The sequence below is a fragment of the Oenanthe melanoleuca genome, chromosome Z, assembly GCF_029582105.1.
Source record: "Oenanthe melanoleuca isolate GR-GAL-2019-014 chromosome Z, OMel1.0, whole genome shotgun sequence".
Lineage (NCBI taxonomy): Eukaryota > Metazoa > Chordata > Aves > Passeriformes > Muscicapidae > Oenanthe > Oenanthe melanoleuca.
This window is the reverse complement of record NC_079362.1, coordinates 16,029,971-16,047,168: the sequence shown is the minus strand read 5'-3', so window position 1 is coordinate 16,047,168 and position 17,198 is coordinate 16,029,971. Positions and strand designations below refer to the sequence as shown.

At 39.9% G+C, this 17,198-nt stretch overlaps 1 protein-coding gene across 1 annotated transcript in view; it reads right to left on the bottom strand.

The window, feature by feature from the left end:
* Positions 1-16,347, bottom strand: part of WDR36 (WD repeat domain 36) — a 32,904-nt gene extending 16,557 nt beyond the window's left edge. Inside the window, exons 1-15 of the mRNA XM_056513953.1 lie at positions 16,143-16,347; positions 14,964-14,991; positions 12,140-12,240; positions 11,538-11,655; positions 10,544-10,676; positions 9,558-9,612; positions 8,839-8,971; positions 7,787-7,962; positions 7,172-7,292; positions 5,711-5,776; positions 4,719-4,802; positions 3,104-3,258; positions 1,867-1,981; positions 412-577; positions 26-134 (exon numbers count right to left, since the gene is read on the bottom strand). Of these exons, the coding sequence (XP_056369928.1) occupies positions 26-134; positions 412-577; positions 1,867-1,981; positions 3,104-3,258; positions 4,719-4,802; positions 5,711-5,776; positions 7,172-7,292; positions 7,787-7,962; positions 8,839-8,971; positions 9,558-9,612; positions 10,544-10,676; positions 11,538-11,655; positions 12,140-12,240; positions 14,964-14,991; positions 16,143-16,289 (1,707 nt within the window). The 5' untranslated portion in view covers positions 16,290-16,347. The remainder of the gene's footprint in view (positions 1-25; positions 135-411; positions 578-1,866; positions 1,982-3,103; positions 3,259-4,718; positions 4,803-5,710; positions 5,777-7,171; positions 7,293-7,786; positions 7,963-8,838; positions 8,972-9,557; positions 9,613-10,543; positions 10,677-11,537; positions 11,656-12,139; positions 12,241-14,963; positions 14,992-16,142) is intronic.
* Between the last annotated feature and the right edge of the window lie 851 nt (positions 16,348-17,198).

The following is a 17,198-nucleotide window of genomic DNA, read 5'->3' as shown; positions in this document are numbered from 1 at the left end:
TTACATGAAATGGGTTAACAATTACCATGTCATTAATCTGTCCATGGTGTCCTGAGAATGTCCTGACAATCTTCCTGGTTTCTATATCCAAAACACTAATAGTGAAGTCATCAAAGGCAATTCCCAGAATACCACTGCCAAGAAACAACAACACACACTTGATAGGGAATATTCAAGAGAAAACATAAAAACATCCTAACATTGCTCCAGGTACCTTTTACCCTAAAAATAACAAGTGTTACATTCCTTCAGTCTAATAAAACATCCTGTCATTCTCTATCTATGAGTCAGCTGTATTTCAAAGCATTAGAAATATAAATTCTAATATATGCTAATTAAGAATACTGATTGCCATTCTAGATAAGTATGTTCACCAAACAATATACACATGAAATAACATCAGTTTCTTACCTGTCTCTGTGAAGCAGAATTCCACTTGGCGAAGAAGAAAGTTCAGTGGAATAAACCAGATCTTTCATTTTGAATTTCCAAAATTTAATTAATCCTTCACTACCAGCTGTGATTACCAGCTGGTTCAATCCATCCACTGCTACTCCTCTAATGGCCCCTTCATGTGCTGCAAATCAAGAGAAAAGAGAGTATTATTTCAGAATTTAAACTTAGCACAGAAATCAGCTGAATGTCAAACACCAATTTGTCTGTCTTTGCCTGACTACAACAAATGACCAGCAAGCATATGACAATTTGAAAGCCACTTGACAAGATGCTCCAGCATTCTAAATTTTATTTCATCTTTACAGAAAACAAGTTGATTTCAAGAGAACACCTAGAATACAAGTAAGAAGTGCAACTGAAGCTGAGTGCTAGCTCTTATTTCTGCTTTCAGTTTGGTGAACTTATTGTGACTGTGAGATTTGAGGGACTTCTTGAATCACTTACGGAATGCCTCCAAGAGGACCTACCACTCCAGACAAAATCTACAGTTTCAGTTTAGGCACAAATTCTGGGAGTTTTCCAAACCTACTTCACACTGCAGTGTAAAGACAAGATGTAGCTCCTCTGGTTTTTGATCAATTTTTTTTCTTAACCTATACCTAGAGCTACTAGCCAGTAAGCAAAATTAGAAAATTAATCCACTGTCAACCAACGATTTTATAAAGAGACCACTTCATGTCTGCTGAGCTAATTGGCTTTTAGAAATCCAGTAAGTCTTAAGGGCTCATTGGGACTCATTCCCTGATTTTGCAAAAAATTCAGATCCCAAATGCCAAAAAAGTCATGCATGAGAGTCCATGACATGACATTTGGATTGTACTTGATGATCTTGAAGGTGTCTTCCAACCTAGTGATTCTGTACTGATCCTGTGAAATATATTTGTATGCAATTTTAAAAGGAAATGTCAGAGCACTGTCACATTCTGTCCTAAATTTGCAGCTGGGTAATTAAAAAAGTAGCATATGCAAAGAACTGAACTTGCTTAGGACTTCAATTTTCTATTCACATGAAACATTCTTTCATTTCTAAGCAGGGGGCACAAAACAGATGGGAAAATATTAAGAGATAGAACCTTATTGAAACAAGAAGCCAGGTACTGGAAATGTGACTATCTCAAAAAGAAGTGAAGGCCAGAGCATCTCATTTCAGTGCTAACCATTGTGGTAAATGACAATTTCGTGTTAAATAAAACTAAAGATATGCTAACATCAGAGCTGTTACAATTATCAAGGATCCTGTCCTTCAAGTCAGGTTTCTGACTGCAAGATAGGACAGTGCAGCATAATTAGAAAAACTGAAATGCATCCCAAATTCAACTTAGAACCTCTGTTAAATTTACATGATGACAGAAAACCAGTTGACTGCTATTCTGTTAAGTGCCAGTGCTTTGGAGGTTTAGGAGCTCTTACCTGTTTCTTTGCCATAACGCCCTCTGTGAATGCCAGACTGCATGTTATACACATCTACCTGTCCAGTTGACATCCCAATTACAGCAAAGTTACCACAGGAGGTAATGTCAACTGCCTTTCAAGGGAAGAAATAAAAACTAATCAACAAAACAAAGCACCTATGAAAACATTCCTTAGGTATCTATCAATTAGCAAAGTTGTTAGAAGGTACACAGCATATCAGGAATACAAAACACTAACATGTTCTTTGAGGAAACCTGCACAGAACAAACAAATTACATCTCAAGAAACAGAGGGAGAAGTGTTAAAATGAGCAAACAGTCAATATGTAAAGATGGCAATGCATGGCTATGAAAGATAATGAAATCCTGGCTTAGTGACATCCATCAGAAGCCACAAGTAATAATATCAGCACTGTAAATTAAATAATAAAGATAACTATAAATTCAGTCGTTAAGACAGAGTGTAAGGATGGCAACTGCATTTCTCTTTCAATGCCCGTGTTACCAATACCCTCCCAAATTAGGGTGAGGTTACACAGAGTTTAAATAGGAAGAAACAAAGAAACAATTGTCTAGGTGTCTTTGCAAAGATACTGTCCAAAGAATCTAGCAGTCAAAAGAAAATTGTGTATTTACAATTTAACTACCACCTTACTACTAAGCATAATGTCAAAAAAACATGTATCACAAGACACAGGAGTTGCATGAACCTCTAGCAAATGAGGAGTGCCACAGCAATTCCTCCTTAAAAAAGCCGGTAAACCTCAAAAAACATTTGTATCTCCATCACTGTGTGTTGGAAACAATGTCATCATGTTCAGTTCAAGTTTTAAAGGATTTTTGAGGTAATACCCTTCTTGCAATTTGGAAATACGCTTCCCTGTACTGCCATAAAAGCCCAGAGCCTTCAGCAATCTGCATACTCAGAGTAAGTTAATCATCACAGGCACACAGACAACTCTACATCGCTGTGACAGAATAAAGGTAAACACTAACCACCTCTCTGAGCCAGAAAGTTACTGCACTTAACCTGAATGCTTAGGGAAAAAAAATTTTTTCCTAAGACCATAAGCATTACAAACCAGCTCACTGGACACACTGAGCTGGCAGAAAGTGCTCTGTAAGCAACTAAAACACATCTAGAGAGTGCTTTTTCATTCATTATTTCTGTACCAACAGAAATCAAAATAGCATACAGTGTGAATCTGAAGGAATCTTATCCTAAATAAACTTACTGTTGCATAGATATCAATAGGTTTGTGTTTGCTAAATTCTTCTGGCCTCAGTTTGTGAGCTCCCATGGAGGTTTTCTGATAGTTCCAGGTTGTACAGGTTATATACCCTTGATGGCAGGCAACAATACCATCCCAGTCACTCTGATGTGCCACTTCTGCAAGGTAACAGAGAGTCCTTCTAGAAACAGTAATCCTAAAGTGAAACTTGAGCTCTCCTGGTATTTTAAGGTACCTTTAGACAGCACAGCTCATATTAAGTGTTCTTGTTGCAAAAGGCAACCACTCAGAAAAACTGCTGGGCAAACAGCTGTGCATACGTGGTGAAACTAAAATGTTAACAACAAAACCTCAAGCATTGTTTTGTATGTTGTGCTTTGTGTCTTTCCATATTTTAGCCTCTGCAGTTCAAAATGCATATTTCAATGTAAATGTTTTAAACTGGTTTGAATGGTTTAGACTGCTCAATCTGTACAAATTTCCAGCTGAGTGTCTTTAACTTTTTCTTCAGCTGTTGAAGCAGCCACATAAAGTCAGGTTTAAGAGCTAAATCCACTTCCCACAGCAAAAGACTTCTTTTGCATTTCCAGGAAAATTGTTTACCAAAAGCTCAGTATCCAAACTTTGTAATCAAATATGCTATACAGAGATCTAAATAATGAGCAAGTTTGAGTGGTTTGTTGGGGTTTTGTTGTTGTTGTTTGTTTTTATTGGGTTTTTTTGTTTGTTTGTTTTCCTGAAAATTTAAAAAATTGAGAGCTTGAACTTGGCTATTTCTAGAACTTCAAAGATTAAAACAAGTTACAAACTGGTTCACTTAATCAAACAAAGAGAAAAAAGGAACAACTCCAAAATGTACTTAAATAAATGGAGGTTTCATGTCTTCAAACACAGGCAGCTATAATATTAATTTTAAAATTAATTCCTTTTAAATATAAATCTTAAAAATATACACACACATTTGCAACAAGTGTGTACAGACAGTCTGTATCACAGAAGTCAAATGGCTCTGTAAAATTGTAAATCCAGCTCTTTCAACATACCTAACAATAAATCATCCTCAGAAGATAAAATAGTTACACTTTTGACAAAACAAATTTAAGTCGGAAGAGGTCATTCATTTAAAGAAGCACATTTTGATGAAGCAAAGATAATTTGATTCTGATTAAAGAAGTTAGATTTATTATTTGTATACTGAATTACAAATGAACAGATTACTGAAATTCAGTTTTAAAAAGTGACTCAAATAAGTTTACTGTCAAAATCAACTGCAACTGTAACTAAGATCTCCTCAGCTGACAAAGATCTTCATCCTCCACCTAGCTGCTGGCTCCCTAGCCTGGAGATTTTAAAGATTTTGGCTTCTGCGCAGGAGATTTTCAAGCCAAGAGCCAGATAAGGATGTTTTAATACAAAATTCTCTTTTTGAAACATTGGAACAGTTTACCAAGTCAAATGCAATTTTAAACTGTCACTCAGTAGCTCATGAAAGGCCAAAGAATAATCTAGATATAGCATGTGCTTCCAAAACAAGTGTTTTGAGGGTTAAAAAATGAAATTAATACATGAAGATAATGTATTCACGTTCAGCCTGTAACCTACATAAAAGACTGCTTACCTGAAGCAAAGGCTGTAATCGGTGGAAGTGCCATTGTATCCAGCTTAAGGCCTTTCTTTTTTGATTTCTTTTTATTAATTGAACCTTAAAAATAGACATTAAGGGTCTCAGTCTCATTGTCAGAACAGAGGACAGCAGTTTAAAAAGGACTGTTAACAAAATGCTAAGTTCCTTTTAAGTTTAGAAACATTTGGCTTAAATAAACACATCACTGTTCCCTGGGTTCGTATAGCTAAGAACACCAATAAGAGTTTCTGTCAAAATTCATGCAGTGCTGAACAAATCACCAGCCTTTTACATCCACAGCTGTGAATTCACTACTCAACCTCCTTGTTCCAAGACCTTGTGCTGAAATCCTGAGGCAGAAGTTCCCCCATCACATAATCCTATAGATATGATTATATAAAGCAATGAACAGCACCCAGCCCTTTCAATAACCATAATAATTCAAGAACCTTGAATTACAAATTTATGCTCAAATTAATTTTTATGCATCTTTTCAAAGAGGTCCAAATAGACACTTGAAACTAGTCTTTCTGATCCTTGCTCTCACAAATGAAAGCGCTCCTTAACCATGGCATGACATGCAAGATGTGTTTAAGTCACACTCTACACTAAATCAAAGGAACTCAAGCCCAGAGATAAGAATTAGCTAATAATTTAATCAATTGAACAGAATGGAAATAGGGCAAAAAGTTGCAATTACATATGCTGAAATGTCAGCTACCTCTTTACAGATTGTAATACAAAAAATCGCGCCCATTGTTTCCCATAGTGAAGTAACATACACTGCAAGGATCAGAAATCACTTTTTTAAATTATCAACAAATATGAGAATATCCTTACTGTAGGAAGGACTGAGTTTACAGAATAACTGAGGTGATTAGCTTTTATAGAAGAGTTGAAGTGAAATTAAGGCCTGTCTAATGTTTACATAAATACTTTTTGGGATTTCTTTTCACCCGTGTTTGTACTTCAACTGAAATACTTACCACGTCCTAAACTTTTATTGAACTTTTCATGCACTGTTGAAAAAGATTGCAATGTTCCATCTTGACCTAAGAAAGCATTAGCACACAGCAGTGAAGAACAAAAATCAACTTCTCATAAGCTATTTAAGCAAGAAAAGCAAAAGGTAAGCAATAAGCAATTTCAAATGCTATAATAATGTATTTACTAAAAATTCTGAATAAATACAGATACACTCTAAGTAGCAGAACTAATGGAGTCTAATTTTCTATGACCTACATCTCATTCCTACACCTCTGCCCCACATATGATCAGTATGACTGACCTCTCTTCACAGACATCTTTTCCATGTTCAATTCCTCTGACTCTGACATGTCTGTGACATTAATGAAATTTCATGAAGTTAATTTGAGGAGACGCCTCTTCTAAGGAAACCAGTAGCCCATGAAATGCAACCCTAATTAATTTCTGCTGCACAAAGTTTTACCACTGTTTCAGAAAGGAGTGTAGAGACTTAGCCTCTATACTGCAGATACATCAGATCTCAAAGGTCAAGACCCTTTTCATTGTAAAAGTTGCAACTGTGGCCTCTCCACTGCAGAAACAAATGTGAAGATTTGTTAATCAACACTTGATTGATATTGTGGTTTTTCTGGTGTGAGTTGAAATACAGACAATAACTCATTACATGAATGCAAGCCACTAGTTGGATGACCAGCAAGAAATTTTTGTACAGGTAGTGTAATGTTTTCAAAAGTAGCCCATATAGACAATTAATTACTTAAGAGTAATTAAAGACAAGGTGGTGAGTCTCTATCATCTCATCATCTAAGTGGTCTGGAGTAAAACATAGTCTGATCTAGCACTTCCCTTCCTAAGAAGTTTTTAAATATGGTAGTTTCTAAGGAAAGGTAGTCACCTACGCATTTTTACACTTTTAGATTAATATCTCAGCAAAAAGCAGCCCTGAAAAAATTACAGATAGAAATAAGCTATAATAAATTACAAAGACAGTGCAAGCCACAAAGCTTGATCAAACTAGTGGAAAAAGTAGTTACTAACAATTAGTTGCTAAATGCATTTTGCTGCTTATTTTTCCCCTGCCACAATCAAATTTCTCGAGTTGTTATAGGTTTCATTCTGACCAGCTTGCTCAGAAGATAACAAAAACATTTTTATTCAGCAAATATATAATATGGATGATAAGAGTAGCTCCTTTGCTATTCTGCTTTCAAGTACTCTTCACTTTACTTGCTGATATGTTACTCTAGGGAAACACTAGTTTCCTACTAGAGTAGGAAAACTCTGGTGAAGCACTTTGTTACAGTAATAATTACACTGTTTATGTTAACTACTTACTATATTTTACAAATATATAACACTTGAAATATAATCTAGTGCATTATTAATACAAAGACACTTAGCTCTGCACTTTTTCTTTATCACAGCAAGAAATCAGATTGAAAAAGAATGGAGTTTCATACCTGCACTAAGAATTTGCTCTCCATTTTGCCCATGATATCTGATTTTTGTTGGTGGTGCACTATGTCCCATTCGGCTTCTCAATACTCGACCTGTACCACCAGGTCCATCAAAAATCCAAACCTGAACCCCAAAATAAGCAGAAAATCCAGGCTGTTAAATGCTGCCTTGCCAATAATTGCACCTCTTGTCAGCAGAACATGTTTATGTGGGAGCTGGTGCAGCCAACTTCACACACCAGCTTTCATCCTTAATCTTAAAACTTAGGAAGTTTCCACCACATCACCTGATTTTTTTCCAGCTCTTCATTCTGCCCCTTCACCAAAGCCTAGTGCATCAGAGGACATGCAGCACAAGGGACTTTTATCAACGGCAACTGCCTGTGATCCAAAACATTATCAAAATGGATCCAGATTTAAGAGAATACTGGGATATAAAGTGTGGTTCTGGAAAAGTGGATCCCAAGCTTTGTTCTGCAAGGGTACTACAACGTAGTAAATGAAGCAATGAGAACATAGCAGCAAATCATTAAACTACAGCCCACTACAGCCCATCTGAGACCAGCAATTTGAGTTTTGTTGCATTGGTTTCAGAGAGCAGCAGTGATTGTAACTCACCCGTAGAGCATTATCAGCACCATTAGTAATAAGAAGTGGCTCTCCAGGGACAAACGTCATGCCAGCTATTGCTGTGGAATGGGCATCTTGCATCTGACACATCAGTTTCTTCTCTTCTAGATCCCATAAAGCAATGTGTCCAGCTGGGCTACCAGCTGCCATGACTGGGTGTCCATCTGCCAAGAAAAATCAGTTTGCTTATTGACATTTAGCTCATCCCTACTGACTTGTCACTTCTTAAAACTGATGTAGAAAAGTCCAAAATCACAAAAAAAAAGAAATATCAAGCTGATGCTATAAATAATATAGGTTTTAACAGAAATATTGTAGTATGTCAATCAGAAAAGAAACAAAACTCACTGATAATAAAATCAAGTCAGATAATAATAAAATCTCTAAGTCCAGCAATCAGAGCTAGAAGTTTTGCTTGAAAACACAACAGATACTGACATAAAAAAGCTCCTTCTACTTCTCACAAGTCTTTCCACAATTTTCTCCAGTAGCATTTTTCCTCAACAGGGTCTTCCCTCACTCTATATTCTGTTAAGATTTGCAAGATTGTTCAAATAAGAGATTAGATTCAGTATCAACAGCTCTGTAGGCAAGATCAACATTTAAGTAACTTTAATAATGGACATGTTTGTGTGACAAGAAAGAGCTGTGAATATACGTTAATATTCCCTTTGTAAGTATCCATTCAGTATTCACCCAAGTATAAACATTCTAACACTGTCTTGGGGGGAAAGACAATGCTGAGAACCAGGTTTGGACACTAAAGCAAGATGTACTGATTATAGTATATCTGAAAATAGCTCTTGGCACATAATAAACAAAACTTTTCAAGTATGCTGTATGTCACTTCCTGTGCACTAAGAACACAAGAAAATGCTATCAGACAGCTAGCAAGATAAAAATGCATGACTTCCCTTGCTTATTGCTACCTTTTTCTAGACTAAAGCTATCAGAATCAAATTTGATTGAAACTATTTTCCTCTGTTCCACTCAGCGTTAGCACTTTATATATATTTTCACTACAAACCACTAGGACTTACCTGTACGAAAAGATATTGCTGTGATGGGACCCCAGTCCTGTTGAAATTTCATCAGAGTTTCATCAAACTTAATATTATGCACAATGATATGACCAGATACAAGGCCGACAGCAACAACATCCACGGCTGGAGCCTGTAAGAAATGAAAAAATTCTGTTTCCAGAAGCTGGGACTCCTTTGAAAAATGGATCACTTCAACAGTCCAGCAGCTCTGAAAAACCATTATACACCCTGCCACACAGCTTTACATATTTACAAGTTTTATCCTGGGCAACTGCTGACCATTTTCACAGCTGTCATTAATGCTACTAATAAGTTTTAACTTACTTTTATAGCTAAAAAAAAAATTACAGCAAATACCATTACAAAATCTTTTACTGAATCAACAAAATCTATGTTTTATCTAACTCCAAAGCAAAACAAATTTGGAAAAAAACTACCAATGAAACTTCATAATACACATGCATCTTGAAGACTCTGTGAATTCACGACATCATTCTGTGAAGACTATAGATGTGATGAACATGAAACAGGTAAGATGCTAAATGCAACAGAACTAGGAACAGAGGAAGAGCAGATAATAAACCTTCAGTCAAGAGGGTATTACTACAATTACCTGAGAGAATACCCACCATCTTTACTGCTGTCATTTTAAACAATATTTTGCCTGCTGTTCTTGATCAGTTACATATGAAAATAAAGATAACAAAAATACTAACTTGTTCGAGAGTTGTGATGGCTAAGCCCCATCCTGGAAACGAGTACAAGAGTTTGCTGTAAAACAAACATGAAAAACCCATAAATCAATTAACCCTTGGGGATTTTCCGCGACACAATGGTTGCTTTTTATGTACTTACACAGAAAAGTACCGAAGCTTTCTGGTTTTTTAAATCAGAAAGAAGGAAAACAAAGCCTGTGATACTAAGTAAAGTTGAAAATAAAACTTATGGCTAAATTTTATTGAAAAAGCTAATGTTGTGCATTAATACCACAATGGTGGCATAACTACATACCATGAACGTACAAAACAAAAATACAAAATACAAATACAAAAGAAATATCAGTGATATCATGGCAAGCTGAGTTAGGAGAACAAAACACTGATTTATGCAAGCTGACTTAACACGTATTTGCAGTATGAACATTATCATGCAGTGAAGCTCACTGCACCTGTAACTCTCATGATTTAGGAAAGCAGTTCTCATGGTAGGAATGAAATACTGAAATTATGGATGATGATCTACTGGGACATGCTAAGAGACAACTCCATGTCTACACATCTCCTATCTGAATCTAAGGCTCAAATGCTAGTAATTACCTCCACTCTGACTGCCAGCACTTCCTTGGACCCACAACAACTAAAAAATTGAAGCTTGGAAGATGGGAGGCCTGAACATGCTTTTATTACTATTTCAATAGCTTTCATGGGAAAGCTATGTGATTCCAAGAAATTGAAAAAAAAAAAAAAAAAAAATCCTGAACAACCCCTGAGATTTTGCAAGGAGAATAAACAACACGCAACCTGAAAGGCATCAGCATTCAGGGAGCAGCAGCATTCTTTGTTTCTGGAGATATACCAACTGAAACCCTGTGCCAATACTCAGTAAAAGATTCCATACTTAATAGTGTAGTATAATTAACAGTGTTTGTTGCCTATCAAACTACTTGGAGCGTGAAGTATAGCCAAAGTATTAAGAATCTTACTTGGATCTTATATTCCATAGCTGCAAGGTTCCTTGTTCACTCCCAAGGAGAATTTTATTCAGATAGGTGCTGGGATGCAGAAGTGCAGAAACTGCAAAAGTGGCTTTATCAAAATCTATTTGAAGATACTCTTCTGCAAAAACAGTAAGAAACAGTGTTAGTGTGCCTACCCCTACAAATCGGCAGGCTTATCATCCCTTCACAAATGCAAAAGCAGGACAGATCAACTGATGTTTCTTACATTAAAGGATTAGCTAATGTGTAACAGAAGCAGCTAAACTTCTTTACATTGTAACATCTGTTGGCTTGAAGGTGTATTTTTCCCTCTAAGTCTAGGCACCACAACAATACTGGCAATACCAAACCATATCTGATTTGTATCTTTCTGAGAGATTCCTGCTCCTGCCTGAGCAAAACACCTCATATGATTAGCATGCCTTTTGTTTGTTATAGCAACTCCAAGTCTCTAAAGCTTGGTTACAGACGCTTTTGGACAACTAGCACGCAGAGAATAACACCAACGAATGCTTTCTAAAGAAAAATGCTTGGGGCGCTGAAACACAGTGTCACAAAGCACTTGACAGCGGAATGAGAAGATGACAAAAACAAAAAGATTATTAATTAGAATTTAGTCCTATCCAGTCATGTAAATATCAAGGAATTACAGGAACTCAGAAACAATGCCAAAGCTGCTCTATCACAGCCTTTATGAGAAAATGGAACACTAAAATGCAATTTTCATATAATCATTCTCTCTTTTACATCTACACAGAATCTTACAGGCCCTCTGCACATGGTACAGCATCCATTCATGAAACATCACTGCAGGATTAGGACTTCAGATCACCAGTTAACAGCATGATCATTTAAGAATTGTCCTTTTTAAGAATAAACTACTTCTGATTATGCACATTTTAAAAAACCCTTCTTCTTAAAATACTGAATGTCTAACAGTGCCATCTTATAAAGCAGCAACAAAAATAAAATCTCTCACCTTCTGACTGTATATTCCAAACAATAAGAACATTATCAACATCCACAGTGATGACATGATCACCAAAAGGCTGCAGAAGGTGTATCTTTGCCTTGTGGCCTTCATAGGTATGAACCACCTATAATTTCAAAATAGAAATGCTTCCAATAAGCTGTTAAGGTATAATATCATGTTAACATTATACTTAGGAATAGCTAACAAATGTCAACAAATTAAAATAAAATTCTTTGAAAGGCCACAAAGTTCAAGACAGATAATTGTATCTGATATTTAAAACTGTTTGCAAAAAATATTCTATCTAAATATTTTTAATTATTAGTTTTCAATTAATTTAGCTTACAGAAATTGATGATTTTTAAAAATCTTTAAATAGCTACTTAATTATTGTAATTAATATGCAAAACACAGTTCAGCATTATGGAATTTGCTCTTACGTTCTCCCAGTCTAAGCTTTTTACTCCTTATTCTAGAGTTTGTTTCCCTAAAACTGAAGGAATCAAACAGCTATGGAAATAGGTATTAATAGAAAATTAATTGCCTTGATACCACAAACACTACACAACTGTTTTGTACTACTGAGTAATAAGTAAGTTAATAGAAACCTCTTTGTTCCTGGCAAAAGCATGGAGAATATTGTCGTATGAAGCAAAGATCAACATGCGATCTGCTGCCAAACATGTGATGTCTTGTGGCAAAGTATTACCTGTTGATCAAACAAAAGAGAAGTTAAACAAGTTTCAGGTTCCTTGCAAGAGAGAAAACTTCTCTCTTTCAAGAGAGAAGTGTATTTCTTTGGCATGGTGACCCACAAAGAAAACCCTCTGGTTGAACACTATGTTGAATTTTAGAGACATGCACACATTCCAGAAGAATGCAAATATTACTACAAAACATTACATCAGTAACAACATAATAAATAGCAAGATAGGTAGATTACAAGGTTGTTCTCTTGAAAGACACTTAATAATAAATTAGTGAACATCTCTGTAAGTAAAAATACACGTTAGCTTCGTGAGGGCAGGAAATACAGATGATAAATCAAAGTCTCAGCACTAGCAATGCTTATTTGGTTAAGTTATTCTGCAGGCCTGGGACTTAGTGACCCACTCCTGAACCTATCTTCTGATCATACTGAGAATTTAAAGTTCCAGACCACACTGAGAAACTGCTGGTGTGTTCCCATATGGTGGAAAAATAATTTAAAAATATCTACTACAGGGAATAATATTCTCAATCCAAGGAAATATAAAAATGTTAATTACAGCACTTTACACTTCTGCAGAGAAACACCAGGTCAAAAACTACTGTGGGAGTGCACCTATGATACAAACTACCATGGTCACATAGGAGTCCTTCCCACCAAGGTGCCTATTAGCAGGCACAAAGAAAACTGTACCTTCTGCTGCACTGCAGCACAGCTTCAAAAACAGGAACTAAAATGAGAACATAAAAGAGGATTGCACTCTCTGAGGTTTCATTAGTTTGAGCACATCTTCCCCCAGCACCTTTGAAGTGACTGAGGCTCACAGCCAGATTACAGATAACTGGAACTCCACAGGAGGTGCATGCAAGGCTGCGTAGGCTAAGACAAGTTTTAGGCAGACCCAAATTTAAAAGTTCAGAGCACCAACCACATAACATCAGCAAACCAACAGCACTGCAAAAAGAGAGGCACAGTATTCATTTTTTTTTATCACAGTTTTGTATGTCAACATCTCAATTTCTCAAAAAGCTTAGGTGATTGCATTTGTAAGAAGATGCAGCTGACTGTACAACAAAATGTGCAATGTTTTTATGATTTTGCAAGATGAAATCACAGTTAATGTGTTTACAGCTTTAAAAATCCACAGCTGATAATCTAAATCTAGTCCTGGTTGTGTGATATTGATTCTCAAGTTTACAGATGCTCTGTTAATAAAAAATATTTTATATATGACTCTCTGTAAAAATTTTGTGGCACACAGAAGTAAAGCCCCTGCTTTTCAAGACAAGAGTGCATCCCTCTGAATTGTCCAAGTGTCAACTGAAAGGGACCTCTGGAAATCAACTGGCTCAATATCCCACCAGCTCCTCACAAAGTTTGTCACCAGTACTAGGCTGAGTTAGCTGCAGCTGTGCCCAGCTGAGTCTTGAACACTTCTGGGGAAGGAGTTCTGCTCAAGGTCTACACTGTACCACAGCTACCTCAGGGCCATTTTTCCTGCCCTCCACTGTGACCCTCTCAAGCTGCAATCTGTGGGTGTTGCCCCTTGCTGCTCTGTCTGCTACTACCACCACCAGCACAAACCCAGCCCTGCCATCCAACTGCTGCTCAGGCTGCCTCTTGCTCACTCAAAATCTTGCCCTTCTTAGCACTAAGCAGATCCAGTTACTCCAAAGTCTCTTTTTATATTGCTTGCTGTAGGCCCAAACACTCTCCTGCTCCTCAGCATGCCTCCTGCAGGAGAAAGGGGAGCTGAGGGAGGGATAGAACCAAAATAACAGGGTGCTGCAGTGCAGGCATGGCCTCACCAGCATGAGGGGCAGGAGAACAGCTTCTGCCTGATCTGCTGGATGCATTCCTAAGGAGGCTCAATGCACAGGCTGCCTTAACTCACAGTTACCGTGTTGTTGGTCCACATCCAGCCTGGCACCAGCACAGCCCCAGCTTCTTCCCAGCAGGATCCATGCAGCCAGTCAGCTCCCAGCTTGCTCTGTCCCAGGTGCAGAAGGATTCTGCACTCGTCCTTGCTGAACTTGGCAAGGCTCCTCTTGGCCCAGGCTTCATATTTTGCAAGAGCTCCCTGGACTCTGCCATCTGGGTGTCAGCTACTCCTCCTAAAACAGCATCCTCTGCAAGCCTATCCTAGGAGTGCATGCTGCCCCATCACCCAGGCTGCTGTAATGGTGTGGAAGAATGTGGGCCCTGCTGCTGACACCCAGAGGCCTTGTCACCAAGGGCCAAGTGAATATCAAGCCATCAATTCACATCCTTTGTATCCACCAGTACAACCACTTCCTAACACTCCCTGAAGGCAACAGCATCCACTTTCTTCATGTAATTATTTTCATCCCATAACAGTCCTCTAATAATCATAAAAGCAACAACAAAAAAGTGATCTGAAATTAATTCAAGAAATTAATAATTGAGCTTTATTCACTGTGCAATCTTCATGGCTTAGAGGAGTTTTTGGAAGAACAAGATGGTAAAAACAAAAGGTTCAAAAGGTATATCTCTAAGAAAACTAAATTTCAGTTTCAACAGCCGCAGTCCTATTTCCAAACTGATTATTTTAGATTTCTGAGACTCCTTTCAATATATTTCAGTGTAAATATTAGTAAGTACAATTTATTTTCTTGTTTTTGAGTTGAAAATGAAGCGCAGATGTCAGATGTGTTTAAAAAACCCCAACAAAATAGAGGAATGAACAATTTGTGAATACTTACTCACAGCAACAATACCAAGCTTCTTAACCTGCAATGAAAATGTTAAAAAGGCATTTTCAGTGATTGATTGCAATGAATTTGGTAGAAACAGAAATTTAAAATTCTAGGAATTAACCCAGATCAGACAATGAATTTGATACCTAACAAACCAGAAAAATTATTCATTAGAACAAGAACACTGTCTACTGAAAAATAAACAGACAACAGATCTAAAGGAATGGATAATGCATTTGCCAAAAGACAACTACTCACCAACACTAAGTTGTGCTTCCTAATGTATTTTAATGCACAGGAAACCAAGGACAGTTTAGGACACCCCGAGGAGCTTGGGTATCTTAGTTTCCACATCATCTCTGCTTCTACCTTGTGTTCACAGAGAATTTGCTTTAGTTGCAAACCTCTAAGCATCACTGCCCAGTGATGATGGCTACTCTATTTCAAAGGCTGTGAAGAAGACTGACAGCAGTGAACACTAAAAGGTGCCACAGAAGCACAGAAGATCCCTGGTGACTGCACTCTGGTGTTTACTATACTCAGCGCAATTCTGTGTATTGCTTCCTATACACTGAAAATGCTTTGACAGACCCAGGGAAGTCACGGAGTCTCCCTCCAAACCCACCTGGACACGTTTCTCTGTAACCTGCTCTAGGTGACCCTGCTTTGGCGGGGGGGTTGCTCTGGGTGATCTCCAGAGGTCCCTTCCAACCTTAAGGGGTTTGTGATTCTACACTGCAGAAAACGAGCCCGTATCACAGGCTTTCATCTTGATGAACTCAATTAAGCTCATGCGTTTTCATACCGGAGTTCTAACAGGATCTGACAGCCCCCAGCCCCTAAATCGTAACCCTCACACGCTAAACCGGAGCGGGTGAGCTTCGCTTTACCTGGCAAGGAGGTAAAGCTCCATTCAGCACCGGGGTGCTCCCGACGGACGGGCTGTGCCGCACCGGCCAGCGCTGCCCACATGGCTGAACGAGCCCGTTCCCGGCCTGCTCGGCCGGCAGCCTCCCTCCTTCCTTCTTCCCCCGGCTCCTCGCTCCCGGTCACCGCCGGCCCGCGGCTCCCGCACCGTGACGGGGCGGGCGAGGAGAGGGGGAGGAAAAGGCGGATGTCCCTGCACGGCCGCGGGAAGGAAGCCAGGAGAAAGGAGCGGGGGGGACCGGGACGCCGCGTACTCACATTGTAGGTGTGGATGCTGCGCCCGACGGCGACGGCCAGGTAGAACTCGCGGTGGCGGCCGTGATAGCGCAGGACGTGCGGGACGTGCCCGCTGAAGCGGCCGAGCACCCGGAACGGGGCGAAGAGCCCCGCGCCTTCCCGCGCCATCGCCCCGCACGTGTCCGCGCCCGCCCCCCGGCCGCCTTCCCGCAGGAAGCGCCCGCCCGCTTCCGCCGCCCCGCCCCGCCCCGCCGCGCCGCCGGAAGCGGCTGGCCCCGCCCCGCGCATGCCCCGCCCCGTGCCCGCCCCGCGCATGCCCCGCCCCCCGCCCCGCCCCCGCCCGCCCCTCATACCCCGCCCGAGCGCGCCGGCCCCCTGCTCTGCCACAAACGCTTCCACGCAGCCGCGACTGCGCGGGATTTTTTTTCCCTTTTATTCTTCATTTTTGTATCCCCTTTTATTCTTCATTTCTGTATCCCCTTTGCCCTCGCAAAGCACCAGGTCCGGTTGCGGGTGGCCGCGCCCCAGAGGCGGCAGCGGAGCGCGAGGCGAGCCCGCCTCCGATGGCGCATCCCGTGGGATGCCCGCGTCGGGAGCCTCTGAACTTCCCGAGGTGTCTGTTCCGAGTTTTCTGTGGTGCTGGTAGTGTTGGTTTTGCATGTGGGTTTGGTTGGGTTTTTTTTAATAAATTTTGCGTATTAAAAAAAAGTACCAACCCGCAGGATTACTCCGTTGCTATGACTGCACGGCGGACAGCTCAAGTGAAGTCCGGCGGAGGAGGCAAAATGAAAAGCCGCGCCACCCCCAGGACACCTATCCCAAGTTGCTGTAGCTTCTCCACACGGCCATCAGCTCCCGGGCTTTGCTCCGGTCGCACGGGGCCGGGCTCGCCGTCCCGGCGGCGCCGTGCGCGGGGCCGTCCCGCCGCGCTGTGCCCGCGCCCTTCCGTGAGGCGCAGAACCCGGGGCAGTGGTGCTCCAGCACGGTCCAGGTGACGCGCCACAGCTCCGGCCGCTCCTCCCCGCATCCCCGCGCCCGCTGCAGGAAGCATTCCAGCAGCCGGCCCGCTCGCTCCGC